We start from the raw sequence: 22,499 nt of genomic DNA on the forward strand, positions 1-22,499 counted from the left end.
TGCTCCTTGTGGCCTTCACACACTGAAGGGGGGCTAAGTCGAATTTGGCGTGACCCTGATGTGTCATCTTGATTTAGACACTAGTTTCATGTCGGCCTGCTATTCCGCGTTTGTGTCTGCGTGTGGATCTGTTTTGTTTTGTTTTTGTGCACGCAGAAAAGATCAAATAAAATATGTGGATCTCCTCTCTCCGTAATCCCACAAGAGCAGGCTTCCTTGGAAGGCACGGTGCAGCAGACGCAGGGGCATTGTGGTTGGTGAATGGTCTAATCTCGTGGAGGCAGTGGTCTTATTGGAGGGGTTTTTGAGCAGATTGGAGCCTGAGGGGTGAGAGCGGCAAACGACCAAAAAGAAAGAAGAAGAAAAAAAAAAAAAATCTTTCTGTTCTAGTTTGAAAGATTTGCGTGATGAATGGCGCTCAACAAATTCAAATTAGCCAAAGTGGAGGTATACTCATTTACATTTTCATTCAGCCTTTTAAGGATTCTATTTTTAAGGCTTAAAATTTAACCATGGACGTATGCTAATCAGACACAATGCTGCCAATATACATAAATACATCTACAAAAGACATTTAAGAAGAAAGGAAGATCTTTTGAGTCTGGGATCACGTTGGGTAACATCTGCAATGCATTTTGCTATACCTTTACGTGCAAAGTACATTTTCACATCACTGACGGACGCGTTGAAGAAATGCTGCATCCATATCAATCTTCCCAGAGTGATGACGCTCGTGTCTTTTGTTTGATCTCCAGCGACGGGGGAGAGTTTAGGGGAAGTCAGTGTGGTGGTATAACACCGCCACCTGCTGGTGTGGGAAGGACAGCAATAGCTAATCTCTGATCCAGCTGCAGCCTGGTCTCTGTCAGGGTTTAGAAACCAAAAGGATGACCCTCAAACTATTCTTACAGTGTTTTAATACCTTTAGTGACTCTACTTTTATGATTTAATACATTCAATTAGTTAATATACTGTAACACATAATATCTTCTATAAGTAAGAATATTGTAAACATATTGTGACTAACATATTATTATTGTGACACTTCTACTCATCAATAGGGGGGTTATTTAATCGTACTTATGTGTTTAATACTGAAATTCTCCACATCTCACAACAAGTGTCGGTCATTCTATCCCTTTTCCATTATAACATATTAATAGGGAGGATAAATGCTTTCTAGGTCAACGCTTACATCTGAATCAAACTATCCTCATCACTGGCAATTCCCTTTTTTCGCCCCTTCGAAAGGAATGGATTTGTTTTCCGGCAGCAATTATCCCGTCCTTTGTCACCGTCACACCGAATCAACGAACATCTAAGGCCAGCCGAGTCCAAAGAGGCTTCGGCTGTGGGAAGACATCAGCTGCTTGTCCAGAACACACCGGATTTATCTCACACACACACACATACAAAGATATTAAAATGCAGCCAAATAACTGCCTGTGCATGACCTGAGGACAGAGACACTGGGACGAGAGGGTGATTTGAAGATCTAGTATCTAAAGAGCAACAGTTCCTACAGTGTGATGTGCTCCAGCTTCCTCTCTTGTGTTTCTCCAACTCTTCTTCCAAATGGTAAGAGTGAAAGCTGGTGACGAGACAGAGCGGCTCCAGGAACAAACATCAGCCACTCCCCCCACATACTGTAATCACAGGTACAGTTCAAGTCCACTCCACATCCAAAAAGGACACTTGTCCAGTGCCGCTTCCTTTGAGCCTAAGAGGTCGAGTTAATATGCTGAAAAATCACTTAATGTTGGAGCTGTGGCGGCACTTGTCCAATGACAACAGAGCGAGTTATTACTCCTGATTGCAGAGCTCTAATTAGTGTAACCACTTCATGAATGAATCTGCAACACTGAAATCACAACAAAGATGTCTAATGTCATTTACCGATGCAGCAGCACTACTGCACATTTTGAGAGATAAGCAAGTGGAAACAACCAAACTGCGCCTATCCTGCCGATCTTAATGTGGGTCATTGTCTGCTAAATGAATTCCACTCTCATCCCTGCAGTCACGTCCGTTGATTACCATGTTCCCCTTGTAGCTTAGCTTTAGCTAAAATGGAGGCCACAAGGGTTTCCTATTTCAAGTGGAATTTATGTTGACGTTTAGAAGCTGTTACTGCAAATAAGGCATGCAAATAATGTACAATATAGAGTTTGTCATTTGCTAATTATGACTGCAGTATGTTTTATTTGGTAAAAACACAAGAGGTCAGCAATGGTAGGCATTTGTTTGTTTATTTGGAAGACGTTAAGTACAAAACAGTGGCATTTTCTTCCAAAGAAATAAGGACAAAAGTGAACAAGCGTTACTTTGTTTTCTACGTGGATGACACCTGAAACAGGACCTTTCTGCAAAACAGTCTTTGAGATACAGGTAGTCGAAATATAGCAATTAAATAACAATGGACTAATACCCCAAACATATTACTGACAGATCTAGTTGTATCAAACAAGCAGATTCCATGATAATCCCTAAAATCCACTCTAAACAAACTCTTTAAACCGTTAGTACAGAAGTCTTTGATCAAAAGACTGTCGTGTTCCTGCACTTATTCATCGTCCGACAATTGTGGGAAAATTACAAACTTTTAGAAAGATTTTTTTTATTTAAAAAAAGCATGGTTTGAAGATAATGATCATCCATGCTACATATGAGTAAACTATTCTGAATAGAAACAAAATATCTATAATCATTCCGCGCGGCGCAATGATGGTCGTGTATGAGTAAAATACAAAAGACGGGATGGTGTCTGTAACAATTTAAAAACTGTAGAATATTAATAGAAATGTAGGTTCTCACGGACAGTTAATTAACATACAAAAATGTACAATACCATATCTTAATCAGTGTTGACAAATAGGTTATGCTACCATAAGTAGAGCATGTCAGAAGGGTGAGAAATTGAACCAGACTCAACTGCACAACATAAACTCTGTGACCCACTCACACGTTGCTCCTTAACAAAGCAACAGTTAGGCAGCTCGCACCATGACATCACCTTGATTTAAAAAAAAAAAAGAAAAAAGAAAAGACAGACATACTTGTTGTGCTTGCTAAACTCAACTGAAGTGACTGACAAGTGTCAGACCATCCCGGTGGAATGTCGACGCCTACTCGTGAAATAAGGACACCCGTATTCCAGGTGCATTTAAGCCTCAGTTTTGAGGGGAACTGCTTCGTCGTTGAAGCAGTGGAGAAATCCTCCGTTGTTCTCAATGCAAAAGAAACAAATCTGCGGTCATCACGTTTTTTGCCAAAAGTCAACATGAAACTATCGCCGCGTTCCGAATAAATAAAGCCACTGCTAACAGACTGCTACCGAAGGTCAGGTTTAGTCACGTAGAAAGCTAGAACATCCAGGTCCACAGAATAATGAGCAACAAAGCCTTTTAAACTGCAGTCAGACAACCTTTCCAGAGGCTGTGATTTGTGGATGGGTGCTAAGAATTACACCTACATAGAGTAATGAAAACCAGATACAAAAAAATATATTGAGTACAACTGTACCAGCAGTGAGTATTTCTAAAATGTTACAGATAAAAAATAAATTCTGAGTAAATATATAGTATAGAATAAGGTTTGTAATAGAAACCAGCTATTTGAAACATGCGTTCTAGTTAGACACATCTACTATGATTGAGATTAGTTTACTACGTAATCAGCCACAGTGAGCATATAAACAGAAAACTAAAATAATTCCGTTAACAGTGGAGAAGTCCAGTTCAGGATCATAAAGAAAACACGTTCGTCTGGAGTCTTCAGAGAGCCGGGGGGGGGGGGGGGGGGGGCCAGAGCCGTGATTGCATCGTCACAATTTCAAAGCACAAGAACACGTTTGTTCCAACTGAAACAGGTAACCTGCTACCTACACGGTCAGAGACGTAAAAGATCATATGAGACCTGGTTGTCTTGTTTCAAGTATTATATAGATTTTTTTTTTTTAAAGCAGTGTGAATTTAGAATGAAAGACGATACAGACCGGATCTATGGCTTATATGTTGATGGGGAGAGGCGGGGAGTTTCTTTGGCTATCAAGGCAGGCAGATGAACCCCTGAACACTTTGTGAATCTCATTATCTTTGCAAGATCAAATCTCAGATTGTACACTTTCCACAGCTAACGTTGTCAACCCAACTACACCAAACTGTTTGTCAATTTGAAGCAGTGCTCCTAAAATGCTCAGATTGGGTGAAATGCAGGAGTCGTAATGTCATGTATGTACCTGTATGTATACGACCACTGAGATAAAGTTTAAGTTAAGCCGAGTGTTCTAATAAAAAGGTCGGCCTTGATGTCCTCAAGGGAACACCGTGTGAGCACCATATAATACATTGTTCTTGGCTGAGGGAAGTAAATGCTTGGCTAGAAACGACATCTCCACTCTCACTCTGCGAAGTCTAAGGAAGTGATGGTAATGTTTACTCCCCTCTGCGTCACGGATCTGCCTCTGGGGTTTGACGACCCCCATCCTTAGCCTTGATTTGGAGCCAGGCGTCTCCCAGCGCCTTGGCAAAGTGGTCGTCCACTGAGTCTGTGATGGACACCGAGTTGGACACGGCCTCCGCTTCTTTGTAGTTTTTCCCAAGGCTGCGACGGAAGTGCTCCTCAATCACAGGATCGCATTCTGTGTTAGCTAAAACAACAATATGTGTGGGGGGTGGAGAAGACCAAAAACCTGGTTATTAGCAAGCAATGTCACACTACGTTATAGGCATTAGATTACAGGGCGTGTATGGTAATGAACGGGGCTTACCATTGGTCTTCATGGGATCAGTAGGTGGGCTGGGGGAACAGCCATTCATGTGGCAGTGAGAGAGGTTACAATTGCGGTTGCTCGCAGGGGCACAGGTAATAACGGAGGGACGATTCTATTGGTGGAAAACAAATACATACAATCAGCGAACAGACTCAGTACCGTGTAAGTGTAGTTCTCCTTGAGACTTGTAGATGCTAGATACAGATATCTGCAGACATGCAGAAGGGGTTCACACAACAATGGCGACTTCACGACAGCAAGAAAATATTTGGTTGAACGGGAGAAAGTCAAAAAGAGAAAACGTGTGCGAACGTCTAACAAAAGCAGGACCGAGAACGGGAAATGCAGAAAGATGAGAAGGTGAGCCATCGCGCTACAGCCGTTGAAGTTGACGTACCTGCTGCCGCTCTACAGTCCCACCAATGACAGACCTCTCTCTGGACCCGACGACAACGTCGTGGCTGCTTTTGGTCAGAGCCAGAGGCTGGTCTACAGCATAGCTAGCAATGGAAGCGTACAGGTGGTTCCCATGAAGACCGTTGGGGGAGGAAGAAGTAAGGTGCTCCACAGGACTGTGACCGAGGCTCCAGTGCTCATTACGATTGTCTCCAGCAGAGGGACGGGCCCTAGACAAAGAGCACAAAATGAATTTATACCACCAAAACGTTTAACCTTTTCATAGGCAATTCATACACCAGCTGTCGCGTCTCATGCTATAAACAGATGGCAGCACACAGCGTAGACTGGGGGGTGTCTTGTTTGTCTTTTTTCTGTGTGCATCCCATTGGTCATTGCAGGCAACATTATACGCATGATGTGCCAGTAATCTAAGTTGTCTCTTTAAATCACGACGCTTTAGAGCCTGGAGGTGGACTTTTGTTTGATAATCTCAACTGTTTCAGGTTGAATGTTGTTGTTGTTTTTTAGGCACTTACAGTTGAGTGGCAAACAATCTGCTCATTTTGGTCATGTGGTCATCGTCACAGTTGATTCGGTCGTCCATTTGTTCTTCGCCATACTTCCGTTTGCTTGGGCAGTGTTGAGGAGGCCCAGTTATCTTGGACATAGCAGTGGGCTGGGAGGGCGTCCTGGACTCATCTGTGGGAACGGAATCAGCAGAACAAATAACACATTGAACAATAACTGCTATAGCTTAACATGGCTACATATATTGCTATATATATATATATATATATATATATATATATATATATATATATATATATATATATATATATATATATATATATATATATATATGACCATTTGACAAATGGTTCCCCCAAAAATGCTTGATTAATGTAACTTGGCCAGGGCAAGCAATCATTGGTTAACCAGATGTACAGGTCCTGGAAAATGCAACTCAACTGTTATCCAGATTACACTGCTGACACCCCAAATATGAAAAGGTGAGGTCTCTGTTTAGTTTTCACACTTAGAATCGACTTCTGATTGGAAAGTCAAGTCAATCGAGCAATGTGCAAGAGAGTCATTAACTTCTGTTGTAAAATCAACTCCTGAAAGTTATGAAATTCTGTGCGCAAAAACAACTACATAATTGGATATTGCCAATATATTTCCTTGGCAAAACTGTGTTTGCAATAACGTTTAATAACTGTTTATAACATACTAATAAGTAAGAGGGTTTGAGGTAATTTATGATAGTATTTCCGGTGTTAGGAATGTAACATTAAGAGTTGTAGTCTCCTTCACTGAGAAGTTAAACACACGCACCAGCACACACTTTATACCCAGTTTAATGGCATCTTGCATTTTGCATGAAAATTGACAGAAAGTTGTGTGCTTGACTCGAGCCATAGTGTTGGAAAAAGTTAGCTAATCGCAAGCAAAACACGGAGGAATTGATGTTGGTAAGTTAAATAAACAGAATAATACCACAGAACAACGCACAAATAATGCTAAAACTAACCTTCGTAGTGCAGTCTCCCGATGTTATTGTTCATCTTGTCCAGGAACTGAGAGTTCAACAGGTCCATTCTAGTGAAGAGCATCTACACGGACAGGCTAGTTGCTAACATCGGTGTTAGCAAGATACACCAGCGAAGGCAACACTAAAAAAAGTTATATCCTGAAGAAGAGACAAACAGAGAGTAAACTTGGCTTGAAGCAATTCGATGAAAATCGTTTTCCTTGACGTTAGCGGTTAACGTTAGCTGGCTGGTATCCTGACGTTGACTCCGAGGCTAGCAGTACTGCTAACGTTAGCTACACACGTAGGTAGCAGTACCGCTAACGTTAGCTACACACGTAACTTAACTTAAGCTAAGCTAACCTCTCCAGTGTTAGGCCAGTTTTAAACAGCTACAATTTACTGCCAGCGTTATAAGAGTTAAAGTTATTTAGATAATACAGTTAAAATCACTGACTTTGATGGTTACTTTTACAATAGTTGTATACATATCGTTACAGTGTTTAGCTAACTATTATCTTAGCTAACAAACTAGCCAGCTACCTTTAGCTTACAGTTACGCTACTCCCAAACTTTGTAGATAGTTAACGCTGGTTTGCTTAAAAGGTCCCAAATTCAACTCACGTTTAGCAAAGCCGAATAAACGTTGAACCAAACGCCAACACACCGAGCTAGTCTGTGACAAGAACATTCAAAAGAAGCGTAACCTTAAAAGTGAATGTTACTCACTTCATCAACAACACTAGCTTTACAGCCACAACATCACCATAGTTAGCCCACAGCTTGCTGTTACTCACAGGACCGGTCCTCAAACAAAAGAGTGGAGCGCGGCCCTAGCGGGGACGAGTTAGCCGCGTTTAGAGATCTGCTGACAATCTGCTAAAAGGTGCATTTATTCTGGATGAATACTGTGATTTTGCTCTGAACCTACTGTATGGAGGTCTGCCTATTATCAATGCAACCAATACTATTTACAATGAACTCCATGCAGCAACACAGCACTGCAAAAGTTGACAGATGATTTAGCTCACATAAAACAGTTACATATTTAACTTGAACATAACAAAAGTTGAACACCCAACTCTTTATCGACGAAACAAAACATGTTTGAATAACTTTTAACTGACATTTAATTAAAAATAAAAACCTTTTGTCTGAGCAATAAATAACACAAATGCAAGTATGCTTTGTCACAGTATTACGTAGTCATACGTATATTCATGTATATGTATATACATTTTGTGTTCTCATATATTATATTATATTATATAGGTGGAGGCTTCAAATATACCCAGTGGGCTTTCTGCCTCTTCCTGCACTGTGATATGGTGTATCTATGTTTGTGTATTTTATTTTAATTGTGCAAAATAAACAAAACTAAAATGCTTAATTTAGGTGGATGTACTGTTGTTCTCATCTGTATACATCTGACTTATATTTTCACATAAGTGGAGGTTGGTGTGGATGTTCACTACACCACTACTACCAGCTGATGTCACCCTAGGATCCACTATCCATGCATAAGATTCAGCACATGATGGTGCAGCTTTTCTCAAGCGTATGTACAAGTATTAAGACTGGCCTTATCACTGTCTTTCATGACCAATATTCACAAAGAAAATACATTGATGTTCAGGTAAGATGGCGAGTATCTTCATCCTATACTGTCCTTCATATCATTGATTTTTATACACGAAAATCACAAGTATAGCCTCAAAGGGCTTTACAATATGTACAACCTAAAAACAACAACAAAGATAAAATCCCACATCCTTTAACAGGAGAAAAAAATCTAAAGTTATGCAACAGATATTGTGTATGAACAGTAACCAGGCAGAGTGACAGTAACATTTAAATATGAAGAAACAGAATGACAATATTATAGTGCATAATTACCAGTAGCTGGAGTTTGTCACTTTCATGGATTAAAAAAACTCCTCTATTCATGAGAAGCTCAGCTGTGACAAATCGTATTATTGTTGTTTTTTAAGATGATTTAACATTGTATTACCAATTCCATTTTCTGTTCCATTTGCTAGAAACAGAAGAGTTTGTTATGTTACACAAATATACATACAGTTAATTTACTTGAAATTGTGAAAATATATATAAAGTATATATATATAGAATGTGCAACATCAGGTTTATAAATATTAGCAGTAGAGTAATGACAAGCTAATTTGGACAAAACATGAACTTACTCCACATTTATAGAGATCAAATAAATTCCATAGACAACGCATTATATTTCAACGTGCTCGCGTTGGACCACATATTGTTAATTTATTTAAAGTGTCCACAAGTTCAACTGTTATACAGCTTATGCACTGTAGGTTTGAGTCTTTCTGTGCAAGTAGCCTGATGCTATATTTACCACATTTTATCGAATCACGTATTATCCTGACGGTGGCCTGTGCCTGTCAGTGCAGTTTAAATCTCCTGATGGCCGAAGGAGTTTGCTCAAAGATCAGCTTTTAACCAGTCCAGCAGATGTCACGAATATCCATCTTTTACCGGAGACACAGAGCTCTGTGATGGTTTCATCACGCGGCGCTAGTTCCTTCATATTCCTTGTCTATACCAATTAAATCATGAAACAGCATGCTATTAATGCATTATAAGGAGGAGTACCAGTGACAGTCTGTTTGCTTTGTCACACAAATATTCTTTTTTTCAAGATATCTGCTTTTTATCATATTTTTTGTGAAGTGGCAGATCATTTAGTACCCAATAAATATTGTAAGCAGTCATTTTGTGTACAGAAGTTAATGTTTAAATGAAAATGTAACAGCAGATAATGATAAACTTTGCCACCCACAGTGGACAAGAGCTGCTGAAGTAATAGCGTGTCTTGTTGGCAAATTGTAATTTGTAAAATTGTAAACGTAAGTGGCTGTATAAATCAATTAAGAGAGAGGATCTACTGCATGCATTTGAGTCTCAGGGGACTGCTGCTGACGTCCTCTCATTCAACATTGCCCACTCGTCCAAACAGCCATTTTAGATTTCACGGCTGCGTTTCACACACAGAGAGACACTGTGCATGGACACAGGGCAAAAAAAACACAACACATGGAACAGCGGGAGCCGGAGTATGGCTATTATGATGTAGTAGTCTATACCCTCTTGCACTTACATAGGCAACTCCTCTATTTTATATGCAGTGGTTCAAAGAAGCATGACGCCTATGAGGCAGCAGGGAATGGGGGAGGGGTGGAGAAGGCAGGCATGCACGCCAGTTAGAGTGGAGAAGAGGAGAGAACGAGATGAGGGAGGAGAGGCACAGCCTGGGCATCATTTGCAATGCTTGAGGAAAGCACAGGGAAGACGGGATTGGTCGAGGGAGAGTGTCGCGTCACCGCCAGTGAGGGGGAGCTCTGAGGATGCTCGCTGGGAGTTTGCATTGAGGGCTCAGCCATTATCAGCTATACACTGGGAACGGGGACTCCTCTGCAGAATCATTTTTCTTGTTGACTCTTCTCCCCTCTGAGCTGCAGCCATGAATTATTTGCGTCGGCGTCTCTCGGACAGCACGTTCATCTCCAACCTGCCCAATGGCTACATGACCGACCTCCAGAGGCCTGACGGCGCTCAGCCTGCTCCACCTGCCTCCCCAACCCCAGCCAAGTCTCCTACAACTGGGCCCACTCCCCCAGCCACTTCCCCTGCTCCAGAGAGGAAACCCCAGTCGTCTCAGTCCACCGGAGCGGGCTTCTTCAGCTCCATCACCAACGTTGTAAAGCAGACAGCTGCCTCAGCGGGGCTCGTGGAGCAGACCCAAGTCACGACACCTAAGAAGTTCAAGATTCTCCTGGTAATTGACGAACCACAACAGGAGTGGTAAGACAATGTGTTGCTCTACTCTGTCCCCTCGAATCCTTTCTGGGCTGTCCATCGTTTGTTTGCTCGTCCTTCATGTTGATTTTTCTCCACGTGATTCCTTTGCTGTAGCAGTGAGGTAAAGGGTTAAAGAACCACTCAAACAACATGCATCATGCGCCCTGCGGATGAGAATGGGCACTGCTGCTGTGGTTTGATGGTACAGCGTGCCAGTGGTACGGTAATACAACGAGGCAGCCAATGCTTGAGCAAATACGGTCCATTGATTCACAGCGGTAATGACATTACACCAAGATGGATGCTTTTGATTGTCCTCTATTCTGTCTGTGTAGTAAGATGGGCTTTTCTGTGGCATTGTTTTGTTGTACATATTGGAGAAATAGAAAGAAAGGTTTGTGACAGCTGCCTGTGAAAAAAGAAAAACGGGTCTGTTCACTGAAATATCTGATAGTATTGTCATGTAATGTGGCATTTTGCCATTCTTAAAAATAGATGTTCCATGAGTGGGAAATGTACATTATTTCTTCGGAGGCAGTTTAAATACTGCAGTGCTTTCCCTCCATCAATGGGGTTTCCCCCCCCCCCGCCCACAGATAGGAGGTCACATGACATGCCCTGCACTGACATGGGGATTGTAATTAACTGCGGCACATGGTGCATAGGGCTCCATTAGCCGATCATACAAGTGGTGTGCAGTAGATAAGTAAGTAAAACATATCGGGAAATTCAATAGCATCATCCATCATGGTTATATGTCTCATCCAGCTGTGAGATGGGACCATTGTGTCATTAATGTTAAGAGTACTGGCTTTATGTTAAGGCATTTAAGCCGTTGCACTGACAGGTAATGTCCTGGGGGATCTTACTCAGAGGTAGCTTCAGACAAGTGTCTCTGTCAGTCAACTGTGGTACAGATTCAAAGCGCCCTCAACGAGAAGGCACACAGATTTAGAGGAAACTATTTATTTTGAGACGGATATCTTGTCGAAAAAGTACAGAATATGGTAATTCTATCCCCACACCATCAACACTTGTTTGCACAGCTGACATATTTTCCACAGCGATGTGTGTGCTGGAGCTGTGCAGCTGGATACCCCACGTAATTGCCCATTGCTTCTATGTGACTTACATTTTCTCCTATTGTGTAGAATTTATGGACATTATTATGCCTTCCTTTTTTTACATATGACCAGCATGAAAACAAACAGATGAAACATATCACACAAGGGGGATAACTCGACTCAAACAAACCGGAACAAAAGAGCAAGCAGCAACTGCGACGGCAACAAGAAGAAGAAAAAAGGCATAATGTTTGACTACTTATGAGTACGCATGTGTTTAGTGTTCTGCGTGTGTTTTTGTTTCCGGGGGTGGATTGGTTTTCTATGTGAAAGAAGTGAGAGAGCAAAAAGGGGAGACAGTATTTGCCAAGGAGGATACAAATGGAAATAAGAGGAAAATAAAACGGAACAATGCGGGTCAGGGCAGAATTTTCTGCAGTTATTTATTTATATTCTATAATGCCTCACAAGCACAAAGAGTCTGCGTTCACTCTGGATGGTATTCTGACTTTGTGGACTCTTTAGGCTTTCGGCATGGAAATAATATCTGAATAAAATCTTCATTCCCCTTCTTTAAGCTTTGAACAACATCAGAATGTTTGGTCGCTGAGATGTGAAGTGAAATGAACTGGGCCGTCTCACTTGGAATCCGTCTGTGCAGGATGTCATGTTGTCCACACGCGTGTCACATCGAGGTTAACATGTCGTCTGTGTCTGACGGCCACGGTGGCGGCCTTTCATTTCACGCTGCCTAAGATACATATACAGCTGAATTCAGTTGAATCTTCTGAGGACATTTCCCCTAAAACACAACAAATCACACCAATAGTAGGATATCGGCTTCGCTGAGTCAGGAGGCCTTGCTGCAGCCACTTATCCTGTTCATGTGTGCAGGACTAGCCATGTAACAGAACCGTTGATCAATATTAATAAGATCAGTCCCTCATCTGCAGGAGGGATGTCATCCTTTTGCTTCCCTTGTTCCACATTTGTTGTGAGCGGAAAAGCAAGCAGCTTGTTGAGGAATAAGGATTGCAGTGCAGTCCTGGCAGAGGAGCGCATTATAATCCATTAAACTAAAAGCACGTCATTCACCAACGGCCATTCCAATTGAGAATATTGAGTAGGTTGGGCTGCGAGTGATACAGTTTTTCACACTCCAGTGTCTCCGTATTTGATGAAAAATGTCAAGTGACTTCCTGCGCTGACATTCATTGCGTTTCTTGCGTCATACATGTAATACACATCCACTGGGGAGAATCGGATGAAATACCTCATTCAAAAGGGCTTCCTCTGTCTGAGTGCTGCATCTATCTTTCATGACTGCTCAATATCACCGAGTGGGGAGTTGAGCACGAGGCTTGCTTTGTTTTGGTTGCTGTCGTGCGACCTTTCACCCAGTGGTTGTAAGTCAGTGAGCAGTACAAATCAATCTCAGTTTACTCAGCAGTAGTGTCTGCTTCGTTCACATTCAGTGTTGCGTAGCTTATAGATGGATATAAAACAAATATCAGGTGGATGATTCAGAGGAGAAAGCGTCAGAAAAAGTGCAGACGTGTCTGAAACGCCACAGCCACATGCTTTGTATTCATGCAGGTCTCACTCAGGCGGGATGGAAACAGCAACAAATACAGCTGCTGGCAAGCTACAAGAAGATGAAATGCGTCTTTATTTTCATGCAGGTTTTTGCTCAACCCCTAATATCCTCTGCAATGCTGGCACACCTTGAGTCTGACTCTTTATGCGCTGTATCTCATTTTGTGACGGGCTGTTTCAAGACTTTTCTTTTCTGTCCGCCCTCCGCAAATGGAGAGTTATGAGCACCGGTGGCTCCAAGACACACAGAATGAAATCAGGAAAGAGTCCTTCAGACTAATTGCATCTGGCAGGTGGCTCGGCCATCATCATCTATGTTTCAGTTCAAATGAGTCAAATCCCAGATGATGCATATATATATAGAGAGAGATATTTCCTTGATATTTTATCAAGGACATTACAATTCTAGGTGTTGTAGAGAAAAAATGTTGACCATTACTTAAATTCTGTCTTTGCAAATGGACACCAGCTACCAGCAACAAAGGAGGATTATCTTAGTGTCTGAGATGCTTCAATTATTATTCAAAATGTCCTGCAATCTTAGAATCAGCAAAATCAAAGAAAACAGGGAACATTAATAGTATTTGAACCAGGACTTTGTTGTGTTAAGGAGAACAGTTAACTGTAGGATAAAACGTGGGCTGATGAAATGATAGCGAGTTACAGCACAGATGGAGACAGAAGCCCTCCGTCATTCAGACAGCCTTTCTGCTCGTCAGATGAAGCTGCCAGGCCTCCAGGGAGGTTTGTTTTGTGCCAGGAATACTGTGCTATAAATTGCTCTTACGACAGGCGGAGCAGATGTTCCACTGTCTTACCTATCAGACTAATGGCCGACATGTGCCGCTCTCTTATTCTCTCCATAAGGCCGCTCAATTTAAAGCAGGGGCACAGATTCCTTTTATTCAGTGGTCGAAATGAAAAACATAGAGGGGGTGGGGGGGGGGGGGCTGTACTTGACTGGAATCAGAGCAGGATTCTTTGTACTGTGAGCTGAACCTTTTTCAAACATTTCTCACGTGTGAGAGTGAATGTCGAGCAGACATTAAAATCCAGCAGGCACTCCCGCTAACCCAGCTCTCGGGTGAATCATCTGAATTGAAAAAGATGTTTCACAGTAATGAGTTGATTTGGCAATTTGTAAACCTGCAACCATTCATGAAGTCGCTTCATTTTTCTCTTGTCGATATTGACTCGCTCTTAAAATCACAGAGGAGGAACACGTTTTTTTGTCTTGCTTGGTTTCTCATCTCATTTAATTGAAGTCAAGAGGACACATATTGATTCTTGCAAATTAATGATACAAGTAAACACCTCAGTGAGCAGTTAGCCTCAGTGCCCGCTGAGGCTAACTGCAGTTTTAAGGCCAGTACGATATAACGGTAAAGGCAGAATTATTGCTAATATATAACAATAACGTCGTCGATTTTAACCAGAGGAGCTGGTTGCTGTCAAACACTAATGCATATTAATGCATAATGGCGTCCTCTTTGAACATTATGCTCCCTCCTCACAACCATTCCCCACGCTGACAAAGATTACAATTTAAACAGCAAAATAAAGTCAGAGGCTTTTTTCATGCATGGTCTCTGTTTGTTTCTCTTGGTGGTGTTTTGGAAGCGCCGTCTCAGTTTGCAGTATGCACACAGCATTCATCAGAGTTTCATTTTCTCAGCTATAGGAGCACTGATTCATATTTAAATTCTTGTTTTCCACCACAGCCAAATAGTTCCCTGTGCCCCAATTAGATTGGGAATGAATTATTCAGCTTTAGCTCCGCACTAAATTGGCAGGGAGTGCAGGATACGTGACAGCAGGGTGATAGGAACTAAGAGGAAGACGCAGTGAGAACTCCACAGCAGGTCGTCTAAATGTATCAACAGCCTGACTGAAACGTGGACATTCTGCAAATCCTGTAAATCCAAAAAATGGGTTCCACAACATCCTTCATCGCACTAATTTACACACACAGACTGTTGCACTGCAGCAGATGGCTATATGAGCTTAACGCTGTGGAAAGGAAACCTGAAATTATAGCAGCCTGGAAAAGTGTAATATTTCAGCGCTGTCTTCGTTGAAGGGAAGAAGTGTCAGAGAGGCTGTGTATCAGCAGTTTGAAGCATTTGTCTGCTCTGTATACACACTCAACATCAATTCACATGCCAGGTTGTTGTCATTATTTCGAATGCAAATCTCTATTTTAAGAATCCTTATTCTGTTGCTACATTAAGTTGATACATTGTTTCTGTTTTAACCAGGGCGAAATTGTTCCGGGGAAAGAAAATAAATGGAGATTACGACATCAAAGTGGAGCAGGTACGTTTTGCCAAGCCAGTGTTCTCCGTTTGAACTACTTTTGTGAAGAGAAGTCGAAGCACTCTGTCCTCACACACACTTCTCAAATCATTGACTCCTCAGGCTGAATTCAATGAGATCAACGTTGTGGCTCATGCCAACGGGACCTGCAACGTCAACATGCAAGTCCTCAGAAATGCTACCAAGGTTATCAGGTGAGACACACACACACACACACACACACACACGAGAACACAGAAAAGATTTACCCACCGAAGTCAACATTGAGCATCGTTTAATCACGTTGTGTTTCCACCCACGGTGCTGACTGATTGGTCCTCATTGCTATCATCACTTATCACACTTGTTTGTTGTTTTTTTCTCTGCTGTGATTTCATTTTCCAGGTCATTCAAGCCAGACTTTGTCCTCATTCGTCAACACGCCTTCAGTATGACCCAGAATGAAGATTTTCGCAACCTGATCATTGGCCTGCAGTATGGAGGTGTCCCATGCATCAACTCGCTGGAGTCCATCTACAACCTGTGTGACAAGCCATGGGCGGTAGGCACTCAATAATAATGATCTATTCTCTGTCTGCATTGTATTCTATCTAATACATAACTGTAATTTGCTCTGTGATGTGATTTATTGACCTTTTTGTGTGTCCAGTTTGCTCAACTAATCAACACCCACAGGAAACTGGGTTCAGAGAAGTTCCCTCTGATCGAGCAGACGTTTTACCCAAACTACAAGGAGATGGTGAGAACACACTTTTGTTACTGCATTCAAAGATTGTTCCAAAATGTTTGTGCTAATTTTCAAATGTAAGAGGAAAGTATGAAGCAGGATATAAGGCAAGAACTTTCTTACTTTAGGTGAGCATGCCGTCGTTCCCTGTTGTGGTGAAGATTGGACACGCCCACTCCGGTATTGGGAAGGTATGGAGATTTTTCTTCTTGCAGTCATGTGAAAGAATGCATCAATGTGTTTTGCTATGAACTTTAGCCATATTAAATATGCTGCTAATTCGAGCAATTTGAGTGTCATCAATATATCACAACGCTCGCTTCTGTCTCATGCGTCTGTTTTTGTGTGCAGGTGAAGGTGGACAATCACAGTAAGTTCCAGGACATAGCCAGTGTCGTGGCTCTCACCCAGACGTACACCACCACAGAACCTCTCATCGACTCCAAGTACGACATCAGAATCCAGAAGATCGGCACTGACTACAAAGCCTACATGTAAGTGCAACTACGCTTCTCCTGCGCCAGCTTAACAAGTAAACAAGGAACAAAACAGCTGTAATGTGTGCGCTTAACACGCTGCAGGAGAACGTCTATATCTGGAAACTGGAAGACCAATACTGGGTCAGCTATGCTGGAGCAGGTGGCCATGACTGATAGGTGAGTGAGGAAGAATCCAACACAGAAAATATGCAGAAATGCTGACAAAACGCAGAGTCAGCTGAACATGTCAGATTTCAAAAATCTAGTTTGCTTAAAACTGACATTTGGACAAAAAGCTTGCTGCACACGTAACGTTAGGAAAACTGAATGTCAAGATGTCAGTTTTCCCGTTCCTCCTGCAGATGCCTCACTTTTGTCTTGGCTCAGTTTTTCGGTCCGGCAGCTTGTAAACACTTAGTTCTGGCTTCTAGGCAGTGCATCTCACCACACAGCAGCTTTTAGGCATTTTTCAGCTTTTTTGTTAGCAGACAAAAGAGACAAGAAGGCACCTTCACCCAATGCAAAGTCAATGGAGAGCGGTGGATTGTTTTCCCACCACGCGCTGACTTAATTGCACTCTGTCTTTAAAGAGTGGGGCAGGGATAAAGCATTTGTACAGGCCAACCAAAGAACTTGGCATCACCTTGGTTCCCTCGACAAAAAGCCAACTGGATTTTTCCATTGAGTTTTGTATTGTTGCTCTGTGGTAAACACAAGTTCATGATTCTTCTTGTTCAGCAAGATAATCTTAAGAAGATGAACCCCACTTTTTTGATTTTTGAAGCGTGAATGCAATCGGTAGAAGTGAAAAGATAACGTTCGGCTATAAACAAACTACTGTCAGGCATCTAACCAAAAACCCGTAAAAGTAACTATCGACTTCAAGAGAACCGATAAAATAATGAACTAATTTCCGCGTTTTAGGACTCATTCCTGCATCACTCCACACTCCAATACAAAGACAAATGTTTGATTTTGTTGAAGCAAATCATCTCAGGTTCATTGTTTATGTTACATGTGGAATATTAGCAAGCAACTCCCGCTGCGTTGACCTGTTTGCTGTGATCAGCTGCGACAATCAGTGTCTCATTATGCTGCAACTGGTTTTGAGTCATGCGTGTTGTTCAGGTACAAGCTGTGGGTCGACACCTGCTCAAAGATTTTCGGGGGTCTGGCTATTTGCGCAGTCAAAGCTATCCACGGGAAAGATGGCAAAGATTTCATCACAGAGGTAGGAGTCTGATTGAAATCCTGATTGAAAGCTTGCAATGATTAAACCTGTTCCTTCAGGTGAAATATTTCAGTATATCAGCCTGTAAAAAATGAGTACGACATATGTGTCGACTTCCCTTTCTCTCTGCGATAACCATCCTCCGTGCGGCACAGGTGGTGGGCTCTTCTATGCCCCTGGTGGGGGAGCACCAGGCCGAGGACAGGCAGCTCATCGCAGACATGGTGCTGGCAGAGATGAACCAGTCGGCGGAGAGGGAAGCTAATGCTCCCCAGAAACCCACCACCATACAGCCATCCCAGGTATAGTAACACACGGGCACAGAGATTAGAAATATGAGGCTTGTGTTAGTTCAGCAACAATCAGCAATCACAGTTGTTGCAGGATGAATAAGATATCTCGTTATCATTTCAGGGAGCTGGCCAGAAGGGAGAGGTCGTCGGCGAACCCATTAAAAATGGTGCCGGCCACCCGCCTCAAGGTTGTCTGCAGTACATTCTCGACTGTAATGGCGTTGCGGTGGGTCCAAAACCAGTCCAGGCCAACTGAGCCAGTCCAGGGGAAAGGGAGCAAGTCTCAAAGCCTAGATAAACGACGACGTACCTTAGCTGAACACAAGCGCAGACGTGTGTGTTTGTGGTCGCTAATATAGAATCAGATCTCGGTGACGTGTGCTCGGTACAGCTGCGTGCTTGCCTGGACTGTGTTTTTAACTCTATGCAGTGTCAAAATGTACTGTCTACTTGTTGACCTGTTTGTGTGCTTGTATAGCTCACCTATGTTTCGGTAGCTGTGGTTTTTCCTTTGGGGCCGTTGTTGATGATGTAAAAAGCAGATTGTGCCTACACTTGAGTGCTGCTCTGTGCTGCCTGTTTGACCCAGCTATGAATCTTTTATTTGCCCCCCCCCCCTACCCATTTTTCTGTTTTCTATTTTGGTGTGTACCTTTAGATATTGTTCAAACGTGCAGTTTGAAGTTCGTGTATATATCAGTATGTATACAGTACGTGAGTGTGTATGGCTGTAGTGGTGATTATTTTCATACTTATACTAATAGATATTTATTTTTGTTTTGCATGATTGAAACAAAGGAAGGTGCAAGTCAGTTATTGATGTCCGATCAAGTGGGATGTTCCTGTAACACCGCTGTTTTGCCCCGGCTGTGTTCCCCGTGATTCATGCATCGTGAATGTGTCATAAGAAATGAGTATTATATAAGTTCCACGGGATACGTGTATTCATTACCAAACTGTGTGCGTACACATACAACGGAGACATACAGTATGTGGCCTTTTTTTACATCTATATTGTCAGAATGTCACCAGAAAATAGATAACTTAGAGTGAGGAAACTAATAGATGGACACGTAATAAATAGTACAAATTAGATTTATTAAAGATGTTATCATGTAGGATGTTGTGCAGGTGTCTGTACGCACAACTTAAATATATTTATATCATTTTTAACCAAAGAATAAATAATATACTTTCAACCAGTCTTTGCACTACAGTAACCCTCCATGTAAATATCAGCGAGGGGACTGTTATTACCGCCGTTTGTCACGCGGAGTTTCGTTTCACCGGAGCATTCCAGGACAACACGCTGATAATCACAGCGAGCTGATGCTGTATTCAAAAAGTATTTTGTTTTCTGTGTTTAGTTGTGTGTGGATGCAGACATTATGGCTGATAATGAAACGGCGTATAATGTCGTCCCCCCCGTGGCCCTTACACTGGATATTGGTGGTGTTGCCATGACAACAATGCAAGTGTTCTGAGGTTCCTGTGTGGCCAGTCAAAAGATTCACACTCATCCTGTGAGTCGATGGAACGTGCAATATAGATCCTTTTTTGTTTTTAACTCAATAACGTGTTCATTTTGAAATCAGATCTTCCATCGAATTAATTGAAAAAGCTATCGTCATCCGCACATGGGATTGTTTTAGAAACACAAATGTCACGATCGCTCGGTTTGTTGCCCGGTGGCTTTTTGTGGAGGCCATTTCATATATCAAATACCCTAAATGGTGAAACAGCTAAAAAGCAACCAAATCAACTGTAAAAAGAAATCTGTACCGTTTTCCAACAATGTATTTGTTACTATAGTAAATAATATGTTCAGCAAGCTCTGTGTGCAGTTCTTTTTTTCCAAATTGTTTAAAGTGCCATTGTATCTGTGAGCGTATCCTTGTAAAAGCCATGCCTGCGGCTTTATGGGTGTGTTGTTCTGTTTAATAGGAATTATGCCATGGCATTGATTTACAAGGGAGGAGCGTGCAGAGGTACCCCAGCTGCATGGTCAGGCCTTGGTGCAGTGATCATGATTGATTATCTGATAAAGTATAACGGGACGTGTTTATTTGGCCATTGTGTGTTGAGGTGAAACTTATATCTTCAGACCTGCAGGACTGTAACTATTAAGGGTATATGGTAACTAAATAGATGTACTTTTAAAACCGGTGTTGGACTGTTTCAATCAAGATCAGAGTACAATATGTGGAAAAAAAATTCCATCCTGGATATTTCCCCTCTGTCACTGGCAATAAAGCTTCCTTTGCAATATTTGGTCTGTGTCCTCAACTGTGTGATGTTGTCATATTATTTCTTAAGGAAACTCTTGTGTTCAAGAATGTTAAAAGTTGTATATGCAGTGAAGGGAGGAGGCGTAACAGATCATACACACTCTGCTTCCAATGCATGAAGTGATATCTGTATTCCCGCTGCTTTGTTTGTGTCTTTATTCTGCGGTGTCCATCTTACACGTTAACAATGTGGGATTAGTGTATTTTTGTCGATTCAAATCTATCAGAACATGCATTACTATGAACATATAACATCACATTTCAAGCTTTTATTCATCACTCTGTCTTCATAGTTGAGATGCCTGAATATCACAAATGTCTGCGAACCAACAACCTAGCACAATGAGCAAACAGCAGTCTCTGCTGGAAGAGCAAGTTGCTGAGGAAAAAAGACACATGGACATCCACAGCTGAAGTAAGAGAGAATAGCTTCAGTCACTGCTCAAATAAGGACCATTAAAACCGTATTTGAATTGTTCAAGCAGACTACTCACTGGTTAAATCACACTCAGCAGCCACTTTATTAGGCACACCTGCACCATCTGATGCGATCCAATAGAACAGCCGTGCCATAAACTCCACCATCACAATATAATGATGTTCAGTTTTTGAAAAGAACATGTAAATATCGAATATGTTTATAAATGAGGTCGTAGTTAAAGGTGATGCTGTACTGGACTACATTATATTGAGAGGTGTTTCTAATTTGTTGTCCTCTTAATTAACATCCATGGGCAGAATATCAGACATTCAGAAATAAAAGTGATAGGATGCCTTGGTTTACATCCTCTTGTTATTCATGACAGTGATACCGGTCAGGCATCAGCATTGGTACACATGAGCGGACTTAAAGGGATGAGGGTTGACCCCTCATGTGTTTGTAACAAAAGCTGAGAGTGCCCCCTTGGACGCCCCTGTGGTAGATAGAATATAATTAAGTGCCCTCTAGGGTGGCCTTAAAATTAAGAAGACACAATTGAATACATCTTTCAATTCAGTTTTGTTTGTATAGCCCAATATCACAAATATAAAAAAGGAAAAACTCTCAATAAAAACATTTATAAAAAGGAAGAGACCTCAGGAACAGAACTGAAGACGATGCAGTGCCATGGGAGCTGCTCCACGCGCTAGAAAACCTTCTGCATGCAGATATGCAGATATATTATTGCGCAAATTCAAGCTGTTTGCATTAAAACTGACCTCTGCAAACATCTCCCATCGATAGATGTTCATCTTTCCGTATTCGTGAGGCCTCCAGATGGTGCTGAGGTTCTTTTTCCCCCCTCCTCATAATAAACCACACTGACGTGGCCTGGTGGCAGTAAAAAGCCGCAGAAGAACTCAGAGGAGTCACTCTTCCGGCCCTGAAGCTCCCATCTGGACTCCTCCCAGCTCAGGCCCTGTGGATGCTCCCCACACTGACCATCTGCTGAAGAACCTCCATCCCATAATGAGGGCGAGGATGTAAAGGTGCAGATTCAATAAACACTGGCATCGTTGAATCTCAAATAACACATTTTATAACAAAACATGGTTCAAAATGGAAAATACATCAGCTCTACTGCCTTCATAGATGACTTCTGTAAACAGCCCAGTAGACATACAGAGCTTCTGGCTGCCATCTGCTGGTAGAGATGAAGCACAGTGGGCCTACATACAAATACATATCGGTGTTATTTTGGTGACATAATTAGCCACTTGAGCCACAGTAGTGGGCCTTCAGTTTGTCACAGAATTGATGAAACCACTAAAATGACAATCACAACGCATATACGTTGTAGGTTGCAGTTCCAGCATGATGGATGGTCTTCTAATGTCGGTCAAATGGAATATTAAACTCATGAATATCAAAATGATGGGTTTTTTGATGGGAGGCCGTTCCAGAGAGAGGCAAGCAGCCGTCTTGGCAGACACTATTAAATTGATTGCAGGACTCCTTTCATAGATCGGTGCACAACATCCGGATG

The 22,499-nt window shown here is 41.9% G+C and overlaps 2 protein-coding genes across 2 annotated transcripts; one reads left to right on the forward strand and one right to left on the reverse strand.

Annotated features, from left to right (window-relative positions):
- Positions 1-2,239: 2,239 nt before the first annotated feature.
- Positions 2,240-7,462, reverse strand: vgll4a (vestigial-like family member 4a). Its single transcript, XM_079272850.1, has 6 exons — positions 7,326-7,462; positions 6,702-6,860; positions 5,707-5,869; positions 5,169-5,397; positions 4,769-4,883; positions 2,240-4,648 (listed from the first exon to the last, which is right to left on the reverse strand). Exons 2-6 carry the CDS (start codon positions 6,781-6,783, stop codon positions 4,449-4,451), a joined length of 789 nt encoding a protein of 262 aa, XP_079128976.1. The 5' UTR covers positions 6,784-6,860; positions 7,326-7,462; the 3' UTR covers positions 2,240-4,448.
- Positions 7,463-10,139: 2,677 nt separating this feature from the next.
- syn2a (synapsin IIa) lies at positions 10,140-20,512 on the forward strand. The gene is made up of 11 exons (XM_079273014.1): positions 10,140-10,541; positions 15,457-15,514; positions 15,617-15,708; positions 15,899-16,055; positions 16,164-16,253; positions 16,370-16,432; positions 16,593-16,735; positions 16,823-16,897; positions 17,849-17,951; positions 18,107-18,253; positions 18,366-20,512. Exons 1-11 carry the CDS (start codon positions 10,201-10,203, stop codon positions 18,498-18,500), a joined length of 1,404 nt encoding a protein of 467 aa, XP_079129140.1. The 5' UTR covers positions 10,140-10,200; the 3' UTR covers positions 18,501-20,512.
- Positions 20,513-22,499: the final 1,987 nt, after the last annotated feature.

Source organism: Melanostigma gelatinosum, assembly GCF_949748355.1.
Source record: "Melanostigma gelatinosum genome assembly, chromosome: 8".
Classification (NCBI taxonomy): Eukaryota; Metazoa; Chordata; class Actinopteri; order Perciformes; family Zoarcidae; genus Melanostigma; species Melanostigma gelatinosum.